Source organism: Prorops nasuta, unplaced genomic scaffold (assembly GCF_024137725.1).
Source record: "Prorops nasuta isolate Cenicafe-Biocafe unplaced genomic scaffold, Cenicafe_Pnas_1.2 PNAS00002, whole genome shotgun sequence".
Classification (NCBI taxonomy): domain Eukaryota; kingdom Metazoa; phylum Arthropoda; class Insecta; order Hymenoptera; family Bethylidae; genus Prorops; species Prorops nasuta.
In genome coordinates this window covers 87,949-100,983 of record NW_027116799.1, presented here as the reverse complement: position 1 = coordinate 100,983, position 13,035 = coordinate 87,949, and the positions used below count along the sequence as shown (strand labels likewise).

The following is a 13,035-nucleotide window of genomic DNA, read 5'->3' as shown; positions in this document are numbered from 1 at the left end:
CAAATGGGCGGATTTGTAAATAAAAAATAATTTATAAGAATAAAAATAGAATTTTTTAAATTACTTTACATATTTTAAAATATTTTTTATGTTATATTTTATCAAATTTTTTTGTCATAAGGACAGAATTTCCGAAACGTTTACCAATAAATACTTTTACTTTTAATTTGTGATTGCTCAAGTAGTAGCGCCTATTATTTGCACGATACCAGTAGGGATACTACATATTATTTTGTGAGCCAAATTACTGCTAGTTTTTTTTATAAAGATGCACCCTAGGATCTAAATTGCTTAATATGTACACCAATAACATATGGCATGGTTTACAAAGACTATAAATTTGCATTATTTGTTGATAAATCTAATTATGCAAGTACTTACAATGCAGTCATTGTTGCGAAACAAATTCAGATACACATAGATATCCTTAAGAGATATTTAACAAAATGGAACATTAAATTGAATGCCAATAAAACAGAAACCATAGCATATTCAGCATGAAGAGAAACCGAGACAATAGAATCTTACAAAATATGTCGGGGTTCATAACTATATATATATATAAGGTAATTTCCTCTATTAAAGTAAAGTATCTTGGTGTCTACATAGAGCTGTAGACTTACTTTTAGTGCGCATAACGATTCTGCGTTTAAGAAAGTATACGCCGTACAACGGAAAATTATTATATCCGCTAATAGCAAAAGATGCAAAACTCAGTATTCACAACAAAAAATTTACTGCAATTATAAGACCAATAATCGCATATGCTAATACAATGTGAACTGGCACATCTAACCAATATCTTGAAACACTGGAAACAATCCGAAATAAATGTCTGAAGCTTAATTATATTAGACGAAGAAATATTTACTATAATAGCAAATTGAAGTACATAAAGAGATAGCATCAATAAAATCTAAACTTACCTTGTGTGTGTGTGTGTGTGTGTGTGTGTGGCAGATATTTACAGAAAACTTTTATGATATGCTAAAGTCTGACAATCCATGGATCAAACGCTACATAACGGACACCAAGTGATACAGTGTCAATTTCAACATTAAACACAGATTTTTTAATTTTAAGATGAAATATTTGAAATCGTACGACTCTTGCTATAAAACGCTTGAGAGACTTGTAATAGAGTTTTATGCACTCGTTATTTTCCTCAACTTTACTCCCCATATCTATAATTCTTAACCATATAGTTACCACGAACAAACCATGTTATATTACTTGATACTATTAGTTAATAATATCCTCAGGCTAAATTTGGTTTATATAACTAGGGACTGAGTTATATGTACATTAGTCGTAAATTGTTATTACATATCGTAAACAATTTATATAATTTTAATGAATCAATAAAGATATATCAGACATGGAAGAACATTTTTTTTTTTGGCCACGAGCTACTGCACTGGTATAGCTCTTTCAAGTATCCTGCTATTCGATAAAGGGACATCGTGCGTGAACATCTCCAATCATTAAATAGCTATATACTACACATTTCATTTGTATCGTGCGGTACTGCCAAAAAATCAATTGGAGCACCATTTCCTAACCATTACCCTCTCCTTTTTACAAGTTTTAGCTTTGCATTTTGAGCACTTTTTCCTGCGTCCTTTCAGTTGACAACGCCAGCAGTTTTGTCATTTTAAGAATTTATTTATTACCAAAATCATTTTGTTATAAATAATTGATATTTCCTGCTCGCCCTAACCACGTATAAGCAATTTTTAGGGCAATAAAATACTTGAATTTTATTTAATAGGTTTCGTTAAAAACCACTTGGTTCAAAGGATGCATTTTAAGCAACAACCGTCATTGATATCACGTTTTCATAAAAATGTATTTAATCGGTTTTGCTCCAAAGCTTCACAATTAGTCTCGTGTAAATTATTATCGTATTTGCACAATTAATAAAAATACCATTTTCATACAGATTCGACAGCTAGTATTTACTAGAATAATTCATGAATCTGTACAATTAGAAAAATATTTCTCTTTATGGAAGACACTTCTCGTTATTATCTTTAACCTTTACAAAGGTCATCCAAGATATAATTACAACAGCTACAGATGTGTAAAGAAAAGCCTAAGACTATTATACAATAACCAATAATAATAATGAACATTGTACGTTTTTCAGCAAGGGAACAGAAAGTGTCATGTTAGATACAATTCCATACCACGTAAAAACTAGACAATAAATTACGTAAATTTTTAAGAAAATACATACATTCTCAACAACGTTAACTACTTTAAGGCCTATCAACTAACATCATTTTCAATATCAGAATTTACATCTTGCTCTCTGATGATAATTATATCATTGCAGGAGCCCCATCGGTGTCGCTATGGAGGCGAGCTCAACGTTGGCTCTTCAACATCTTCAACTCCAACGTAAACAGGATCGCCAAGACGAACTTTTCCCTCTGGTCCCTTCAATCCTAGATGAATGCCCATGATAGGGCTATCCCCTGTATGTTTCCTCAATTCCGGATCCGTTATTTGTCGATACCTGCAATAAAATACAGTTTCCTTTTCACTCAAAGTTAAATTTTCCTTACAAATTAAAACACGTCACTACATCTAAACTTACGTCTTTAAAGTTCTCAAAGGTTCGGTTTTCGGATGCTTAATTCCCAGATCCGGATCTACCGTAGTATTGATGCATCTGGTGCATGGCTGTAGGTTTCGAAAGATGAGGTCACCGACCTTTACCCAATCCCAGAAATCCTCGTCGTATGGCTGGGCTCCCTTGACAACAAAATTCATTCGGAAACACAGATTGATTACTGGTTCCACGAGCCTGGTGTTCAAATCCGCTACAGAGGCCTCGTTCAGCATGGTATAAGATGTGGCATCTGGATAAGCTCCCTATACATCGAAAGACGAATGTATACTATAGCGATTAGTGCAGTTTATGGTCACCATGCAGGAAGCGTGAAAATCTTTTGATAAGAATGCTTTCTAATTGGCGTAAACGTAATCCGGGATATATCGGCGCTTATGACACATGGATTCCTCGAATGACTGCAGATCGAATGATAACGGATCGGAGAGGCGTGTGTGTTGGAAAATAAATGGAGCTTACCAAGTCGGTTTTCTCCGTCAGGTGGAAAACCTTTCTGGCCGAACGTACGTCGCGAGTCGAATGCTCTAACGGGTAATAAACCAGTCTGAAGCCGGTGTCTTCCTGCAGAATGAAACGGGACAACCATCTGGCCACTTCCTCGCCACAATCACGCGAGGGAACTGCTTGACCCCAAACTGCAGCTCGAAAACTTTTTCCTCGTAAACGTGCAAGATCCACCGACACCTCCATCATCCCTGGTGCCCTCAGCGTTAAAACTGAATCCCTTATCGTTGGCAATATCTAACAGAAAAAAATCTTATCAATTTTCTCAATTTATACCCTTATATATATATATATATGTATAACGTTTACATTCTCGACTATAAAGACTTATCGACCGACTCTATCTTACAGAAATATATATACCTACTGATAAATTTCCATAGGTTTACTTTTTGATAGGACAGATTTTTTGTTAGATTCACTCGAGTCATTCCCACATGACGCAACGGAATACGCATATCCCACAAAGCACGAATGATAAAACAGATTAATCACGAGATTGCAAGCTGTAAGGTAACTAGCCATGAAAGAAAAAATCACCGGACAACCACGATTACAGTGCTCATCAATCATAAGCTTGCGATCTATTCGTGTATCATAGTCTACGCCCGCATGCAGAGACTTTCACATTAAACTGTCTTAACTGCTTTGCTTGTTTGGCCAAGTGAAATCCTCGTTAAAAATTAGTAGGCATCATATATATATATATATATCTCATATCTTTAACTCATTTAATTCGAATCAACGAATTATCATTTTTATTCAATTTACTGTAATTAAAAAATGCATAGTATAATTTGTACGAGTGGCTCGTCAGTTTGAGTCCTATGCGTACCTGAACCATTCTGGGATACTGCCTTCCGGTCACAAATCGACCATCAAGGTCAATAACCATGAGAGTCCTGTCCCTGCACCAACCGGATTTCAGACCAAGATAAGTACAGTCCATTTCGTTCATTCGAATAGGACCTAGTGCCTTGACGGGAAAGGTGATTAGGTCGCTAAGCTCTCCAACTTTTTTCCATTTTTTCGGCGGCTGCTGTTTGTTCGTTCTGGTCCACCACCACCACACTAGGATGAAGGTTCCAGCGCCAACTACGGCGGCCGTTGCATAGGTCAGTCTTATTCTGTCTGCGAAGCATTAATAATTATAATACTAATATAAGAGGCGCGCGCGTCCGCGGTGTTGATAATGAGATATCAATAAAGAGAGAGAGAGAGAGAGAGAGAGAGAAAGGAAACCACCATTTTGGAAACGCGCGAAAGCAAGCGAGCGAGTCGGCAGGGACGCAAATTTACAAAGAAAATTAGCATAGCAGCGAAGAGACCATAGGAAGATAAAGGCCTCCTGCGAACAGCAATAAATATTCGATACAAGCAGAGCGTAAAAGTCAAAGGGGGAAGTGGATTTGGTCGACCAGCCTGCCGTTGTATCTCGCATCTTCCGGTTTGAAAGAGGGGGAGAGAGAGAGAAAAAAGTGTGAGAAGAGCGTATCTGTCTGTGCGCCAAACGTGGAATCCGGCTGGCACTCGCTGCCTCGTAATTGTTATAACAGGCTTCTCGATCAACTGCGGTAGCTATAGATTTTTTGTTTCCCTTCATCGGAGCGCAACTGTGTCAAGAAAGTAGCTATTCGCAAGACTAGGAGAGCGATAATAAATTGACGAAGCGATTTAAAGCTAGCAAATTGGCCATTTCTTCTCCTATACACGTGATATGTACAACTGCACTTATCGTCTTCGAGGTACGATCGATTGACTCGCTAATGGAAAACCCTGGCGAACGGAGTACGACAAGATTCTCAATTTTAACGATTAACAAATCCCGTAACGCTATCTGACCGGTTTCTTTTAAAATCACTCGACTAGAAAACAAGCGCGAATACTGTATTAATTTCTTTTCAACGCGGAAGCAATCTTCTCGCGATTTACCATTCAATATCGATTGATTCTTTTCTTAACAACAAAAGGGAACATCAACTATTGATTACAATAGAATTGATTTATCATAGGTAAATGGTTTGTGAAAATATTACAGTGGATAAAATAATTTCTAGTCATTGTTTTTCATCTTTGTGCAGCGGTAGGAATAACAATCCGAGTGTGCCGAATACGAAAGGAGAGTCGCGAATCAATATTATATATTACGAGAAACGGCCGTTGCTCTTTGTTCGCGTCACGGTTATAATGCGAGAAACCCTCTGTGTGTGTTTACCAGCGATACTGACTTCTCGTGTTTACAAACAGCGACTGAATAGAGCCTTATGCACAATACATATATACATATACGCGTTATTTCTCTCTCCATTTCGACCCGCGGCGAGTTTACATTTGGCGTGAGACGAGACGATTAAGGCAGAAAGGTTTCTAAAAGGTTGATAAAACGTGCAAAAACTCACCCATATCGATCGAACGGCTCCAACTGGAAGAGTAGCCAGCCGGCGAAGCTGCGAAGGCGGAACAAGTGTAGCTAGTGAGAACCGCGCGTCACCGCGTGAGGAAACTGGACGGCTTTGACCAGACTCGCCGGGAACTCGCGCTCTTGCGCACTGTTCAACGCCCAACGTTTAAACTTCACGCGAACGTACCATCTCCTTCGAGACGATACCGTTATCTAGCTGTGCTGTGCCACGTTTCTCTCTCTCACTCGCTCGGCAGGCACCGATGCATCAAGTCGACATGTGCGAAGAAACATCGGACGTGTCCATGCAGTTGCCTTCCCGAATACCAGAAATTACCGCGCAAACGCAACTTTCCATCCACAGAGACTGCCACATGCGCATCGACCCCAAAAACTCCCTGCCAATCGTCTCTTCTGCCCTTTTGCCAACCTTATAGTCCCTTAAAAACTTGGATAATACAAATATCCCCACTCATATATGCTGCGCTTCACCATCGCAACTGCAATCTAATTTTAGCTCAATTCTAATCTCTTCTACTCCTTCGGCTAATCACTTATTTTCCACTCGATTACTTTTTCCTGCCTTCATGACACCTGGGTCTACAAAGGTCATGTAAACGGAATCAGTTGAATTATATACTATATATGTTACTTTTGTCGCTGAATTTTTTCGAATATCGCTTCCTTTTTCTTTTCTTTTCTTTTTTTTTTTTTTTTTTTTTTTTTCTTCAATTATGTCACACTTTTGCAGTGTGCTATATTTTTCATTAAAAAAAGAGAAGAAAAAAAAATCCCTTTCGGACGTTCGGCATTTTGTAGGAATAAGGTGGAAGGATACTGCGACATATTTTTCCTATTCAGTTTTTGATGCCCATTTTAAATACGATCGCAGAAATTCGCGATCATTTCACGCGTTTGAGATATTTATATAGTGTTAATAAAGTACGAATTGGAAATGGTATTTTGTTTCTCCAAGTAAAAATGAAGAAAGATAAAACCGCAATATTAATATATCAGTACTACATAATATATTTTTTTAAATACATCATTTAGATTTAATTCTAATCACAAAATATAATAATCAATAAAAATTTATTATTTTTTTTATAAGAGCAGCATCATTTTCCTGTATCAAGTTCTAAAAAGGTTGCACTAAAACTTAGGATCGAGAGGCATTTACTGATGTTTACTTTAAAGTCCACAAGGTCAATTAGAAAAATTCAAAATAGCGCACCAAATATGGCGACGATTTTGTAAGAAAATGGTAACTTTTCAATATTTTCAATCATTTCAAGGTAGATACTGTCAAATATTTTTCAAAATCGGTCTTCCTCTTGTTGGAAAGTGTTACTGCCAATTTCAAGGCACGAGGCTATAAATAAAAATTATTTCTTTTTTCATTTTAACTGTTTTTTGCAGTTTTTGTGTATTTGAAATTATACATTCCACCCACCATATTGGATCCATTTCTTTTAATTTTACCATTTTCAATTCAGATTAGTAATTAACATATCCAATAAAGACGTAAAACTTGAACAAGAATTATTTTCTTTCATAAAATGTATATATAAACCACAAAAAAACAGTTAACATTAAAAAAACACCAGAGTTTGATTTAGCCTCATGCTGCGAAATTGAAAGTAACACTTTCCAGCAACAGGAACATCGATTTTTGAATAATATTTGCCAGCATCTACCTTGAAATTATAGAAAGTATATCGGAAAGAAGCGAAAAAAAATAACATTCGCATACAAAATTGCCGCAATATTGGGTACCCCATATTGAATTTTTCCAACTGTTCTATTGGACTATAAGTATATAAACATCTTTGTATATAGGGAAATTTCACGCTTTTCAAGATTTAAACGGTAATATAAAAAAACATGTTGAGATAGATAAAAAAAGAATGGAAAATTCTGCATGAAAGAGCGCACTCTATAATCATAATATATGCGACAAAAAGATCCGTTCATATTTTCTATCACTTTCATTAATGGAAAAAGATCAAATTTGTGCCGATTTACACCGAAAAAGATTAGTTTGATACTTCATTCAATTTTAAAATAGAATCAACGAGAGTTACAGGATGCAGGAATCCTTGAGACTTTATTCTTCGACCGCTGCAAGCACAGGACACACAACATAAACACTGCAATAAACACTTAACACATATGTATACGATTGGCACTGTTAAAAATTTACTAATATTTCACTTTTTACACGAATTCATAGGAAGATCAAAGCTATCACCTTCACTACACACTGCACTTTGATATTGCACTGTTTTATAGAAGATTGTTTAAGAATTAACTAAGAAAATTTGCGAATACATGCACGAGGCAAAGACGACACACGCGGTGCGCATGCACTGACGACCTTTACGATTCTCTCACTTATTGCACTGCGTTTTATAGGAGATTATTGGATTTTTAATTGAGAAAAGTGCACTCGCTCGCGAGAAAAGCGAAAAATCCGGCCGCTTGTCACTCGCGGGCGGAAGATTCGAATGAACCGTCGCAACGGCGGATTCGAAAAACAAAAATAAATATGGCGGAGGGACATCCGGGAGCGGGAGAACCTGCTCGGACAAATCCGACAACGGGAATAGTCATCAGTGCGCAGTGCATGTGTATACAGTGTATCCGCAATTTTCTTAATTTTATTATCAATGAAATAATTTCTTTTAAAACAATATAATATCCAAGTGCATCAGTGTGTGTTGAGAAATAAAAGCGTTTATATTCATAAAAATTCGTGTTAATAATTTAAATGCCAGCGAATGTGACCTGTAGTGGAAAGCGTGTGTGCTGTTTTTGTGTTGTGATTGTGAATTTGCAGCGGCCAAGGGCAAATAGCTCATCAACAATAGAAATGTTTCATCACATTTTGCATTTTTCTTCAACGAAGCGAATGTCTTGATGAAGAATTTCCCCTTGTTCATCTGACACAGTTCTAAAATTTTTAAGAAAGAAATCTGCATGTGAACATATATAGAAAGCGTATTTTCACCGACATGTATTACTTTCAAAGTGTCGTTATAATGATAGGGGAGTAATTCTACAACCATTGTCTCACATATATATTATCAAGGCTTTATGGCATACTCTTAAATATTTTGAACCAACTGCACAAATGACATTCAAGATGCTGCTGCTGAATGATTTGCGCTATTTCACTACAATGAGCGAATAATATCGATACTTATAATATTGTAGATAGATAGATCTCTGTGCACGTGATATTGAATCATTTGCTATCGACAAATTTTTTATTTGATTGGGAATATTTTTTTTTTCCAGTAAACTTTTATTTTCTTCAAACGATACTTCGAACCTTTGGCACTAATGGAGCTTCAAACTTAAAATTCCCGCGTTTCATTCTTTCGTAGCAGTGGCGCAACCTATCTGTGCCCCTGAAAGAAACTAATCTGGTTGCAGAGCAGCCGAACCGATGTTAGCCGACCAAAACCGATGCAGGCCGACTGCTACAGTTGTTTTGGTTTGTCGTGTATTGCTTGCTTCCTACCTACTTCCGTTGGTTGAATTTGTTTTAATCTGAGCACTCCCTTAGTAAATTTTATATGATTTCGTATAGTTTTGTAACAAACGTTGTATAAATGATGGAGTTAATCTTTTCTAGATTACAGTATGCTAAGTGCTTTTACAAAGACGATTGCAAAAATGATTAAATTTTAAATTATTAAACATATGTGTTATATGTATACAGATAATTTGTATTGTCTTTTATACACAATACGGTTTGAAAATGCTGTGTTCCACCTTGCACAAATTATAAGCATGTCTCGAGTCATCGCATGCCAAAGGATAGACAAAAAGCTTTGCTTTGATAAAAATCATTATTAGTTTAAATCATATGACAGGAAACTCCATAAATGTTTCTCTCTGTTACTTATATATTTTAGGTATAACAGTCCTTGTTAATTTATTTACCACTTTGCAGCAGCAACACAGAAGTAGTCCTTAGAAAGCTACGTATCTGTTCTATGCATTTTAGTGATGAAATAGCATTACCATATACGCCAAAGCGATGCCTTGAAGAAAATGCTGCTCCTGATTTATTTTTACCTAAGGAAGTAATGAAATTTGAACAGGTAGATATAAAATCAGATATAGAACATACTATATCGGCAGTCAAAATAGAAGAAAAACTTGTTGAAGCAGTTAATAGATCAAAAATAAGAGAATTAACTAATATGCACTATTAGCTTGTTAAAGTGGAGCCAGAAGAGTATTAAATGTTAGTGTAAGCTATTTTACTTAGAGGACAAATGGTTATTGCTTTTGAAATTGGAGAAATCTAACTGCATAATATTATCAAATTGAATGCAAAAGTGAGAAGATTTGTTTACTTCAATAATGTTTGTTATACATTAAAAAATCCTTACAAGATACTATTATTTTGAACATACTCGCTGTGCATACGTGTTTTCAATTGAATGTTACAATAATCAACAGAGCAAGGTTTTAGTAAGGGCGATGAAGGCATATTGGTATACACATTAAATTCAATTGATTTAAGATTATTAAAAAGTGGTTGTGAAAAGCTGTAGCTTCTAATATTAATGTCTATTTTGAAGGTTTTTGAAACATTAACTGATATAATAAAATAGTATTTACCATAAAATTTTATTCCTAAAATTTAGAAAGCAAGTAAAACGATTGATTGCTTGAATATAAATATATTTATATTCTTATTATTTCAGGTATTAATAATAATGGTGGTTTCCATATAATGTATATAAAATGTATTCAATAAAGTTCGTTATTTTACAATAAATTTTTAAATATCATTCGTCATATCTTCAATCTCGAAGCACTGCATGCGTGGTGTCATGTGGTATATGTACGGTGGCGCTGAAAATTGTCACTATCCCACCTTCGACTCACCAACTCCCACCTTTAAATGGAAGTTGTGACTTGTGCATGGTACCTAGTATGTACTACCATAGTACATACATACATACCTCTGTTTGTAACTTGTATACCCTCGCCCTGTGTTATGACGTGACGTGACTTTGTTTGTGTGAGAGTTGAAATGCTAGTGCTTTCTAGCTGTTCCTGACACTTTTTAATAATTTGATAAGTTTTTATTCATTATTGCAACTTTTCTTCTCTCACACACGCTCACTGTTTCAATGTGAGTTAGCAGAAATCAGTCAGTAAAGATACACCAAGGTTTATTAAAGTAAAGATACGGAATATCTGGATGATCCTACGTCGTTTTATTGGTTTTTGAAGAACCTGTAAGTCATAAGGATTTTTAAAAGTGTTATCAACTATTTGTATGATATAAAAATATATACCTGTTCATTGATACATTAATAATCTTTTTACTTTAAAGACATAATGGGATACGAAAATTTCTTGTTGTCACATCTTGTTTGAAGAGGTTAGAATTTATGACGCATCGAATAGTAACAGTAACAGATATCAATTTTCGACCTTGCATACATTATTCTTGTATTTCATTGCTAATTAAAGTTGTGCTTTTAAGAAATATAAGCTTATTATGAGTAGTACCTATAATTATGCAGCAATTTAATGAAAGAATATACCATGATAAGACAAATGATTCATTCACTTTATCTGTCAAGAGGAAAAAAATACTTTTAACTCTGAGTTTTAATTTATTGCAGAAGCCAGTATGCCTATTTTATACAGTGTTGTGGCTAGAGGGCCAACCATACTAGCAAGACATGCTTCTTGCGCTGGAAATTTTGAACAAGTTACAGAACAAATTTTGGCAAAAATTCCTCCTCAAGATGATAAGCTTACATACTCTCAAGGACCATACCTTTTCCATTACATTTGTTCTGACAACATAATTTATATGTGCATAACTGATGATGTAAGTATCTCTTTTTTTCTAATCAAAGATATTAAACAATTATTTTTCATCCATAATATTATTCTTTTTCAGGTGTTCCAAAGATCCAGAGCCTTTTTATATTTAAATGAAATCAAAAGAAGATTTTTGGCTACATACGAACATGGTGCGCATACAGCTGTAGCATATGCTATGAATATAGAATTTGGCAGAGTTTTGGCAAATGAAATGGTAAAAGAATCTGTTATTGATCATCTCTTCATAAATATTAATAATATTTTTTGCAGAAGCACTACAGTGAATCGACAGATATCGATCGCCTCTCTAAAGTGCATGGAGAGTTAGATGAATTGAAAGATATCATGGTAAGAAACATTGACAATATTGCAATGCGTGGGGAGAGGCTGGAACTCTTGGTGCATAAAACTGATAATCTTTCTGTGAACGTAAATATAAAATTTTTAGTAAATGGAATTAATTAATCTGCAAACTGAATATATATATTATTTATTTGACATGAATTTTTTTTGCAGTCTGTTACTTTCAATAAACAAAGCAGAAACTTGGCTCGTTCGTTATTCTGGAAAAACGTGAAGATTTATGTGATTATTGGTGGAGTTGCAATACTGGCCATATATGTACTGATATCAGTATCTTGCGGGGGACCAGCATGGCCAAATTGTGTGGGTCACTAAAATTAACTGGTACACAATAACATTAAACTTATCGCGTAAGCGTCGCTATTCCACATATCTTAATAATGAAAGAATACTAAAGGGTTGAAATAAAAGCATGACAATTTAATGCGTATGTACATCGCATCGTTTAGTATATTTTGTAGTTGTTGATAAGTGCATAAGAGCAAATGTGGTCTGAGATGCTTTCATTTTGAAGATGTACAGTCGTTGATGAAGACATCCTAATAAAAAATAAGGATCGTTACAAACTAATATAGAAAAAATATTATTGTGTTAGTTTATGTATATACTTAATCATTTTATTTTTATTACGTTATAAAATATGGATTAGTGATACTATCCTCGCATTGTTTATACCAATAAATTCCAGCAAATCTGTATATGGACACAGCATGTATATAATAATACATTAAACGCTTGAATATTAAATAAACAACAGGTACACGATAAGAAAAAAAAAAAAAAAAAAATTCATTACCTCGCCACGGTTTTAAATTTAATCTAATATAAATGCAACGAGTCTGTCACTAATCAGGGATCGTTGAAGAGACGGACAATTTCTCGCCGAGCCAAAGGAGAATCTAATCGTCCCGACGAATCGATTGAATGAAACTTTTTGTATGAACCGACCTCTATCGATTTAACGATCAGGTTGAAGCTCTTGCACGCGCCATTAAGTGCATTAGATTTTTCCACGCGGCAACCATGGGACGGGGAGAGCTGTCGGCTTTGTTAAGAAGAAATAGAAACTGCGCAAGTCATTCTGTCAGGGCTGTATCATTGTGAAAGAAATTTTATGAAAACTTGCAAATACCAGCGATAAATTTATTAACGTTAAACCTGAAAGAAAGTAGAGATCAATCACGGGACATGCCAGGATTCTACTTGCTCATTTCGCATAGTTTTATATTTTAAGCGGATCTCGTGGGTCTTTTAGAGGGAGGGT

The 13,035-nt window shown here is 35.2% G+C and overlaps 2 protein-coding genes across 3 annotated transcripts; one reads left to right on the top strand and one right to left on the bottom strand.

Annotated features, from left to right (window-relative positions):
- Positions 1–1,820: 1,820 nt before the first annotated feature.
- On the bottom strand, positions 1,821–5,982 carry LOC136777040 (mitochondrial amidoxime reducing component 2-like). Its single transcript, XM_066733070.1, has 5 exons — positions 5,542–5,982; positions 3,978–4,273; positions 3,098–3,379; positions 2,603–2,880; positions 1,821–2,521 (listed from the first exon to the last, which is right to left on the bottom strand). The coding sequence occupies exons 1-5, from the start codon at positions 5,543–5,545 to the stop codon at positions 2,356–2,358; spliced, it is 1,026 nt and encodes a 341-aa protein (XP_066589167.1). The 5' UTR covers positions 5,546–5,982; the 3' UTR covers positions 1,821–2,355.
- A 4,585-nt stretch (positions 5,983–10,567) lies between these two features.
- Positions 10,568–12,525, top strand: Vamp7 (Vesicle-associated membrane protein 7). Of its 2 annotated transcripts, XM_066733112.1 has the most exons (6): positions 10,568–10,807; positions 10,906–10,953; positions 11,201–11,412; positions 11,485–11,622; positions 11,679–11,837; positions 11,925–12,525. In XM_066733112.1, exons 3-6 carry the CDS (start codon positions 11,209–11,211, stop codon positions 12,084–12,086), a joined length of 663 nt encoding a protein of 220 aa, XP_066589209.1. In that variant the 5' UTR covers positions 10,568–10,807; positions 10,906–10,953; positions 11,201–11,208; the 3' UTR covers positions 12,087–12,525. The 2 variants fall into 2 exon arrangements, with proteins under 2 accessions (XP_066589209.1, XP_066589200.1); XM_066733103.1 differs by lacking the exon at positions 10,906–10,953 and having other exon boundaries at positions 10,573–10,807.
- Positions 12,526–13,035: the final 510 nt, after the last annotated feature.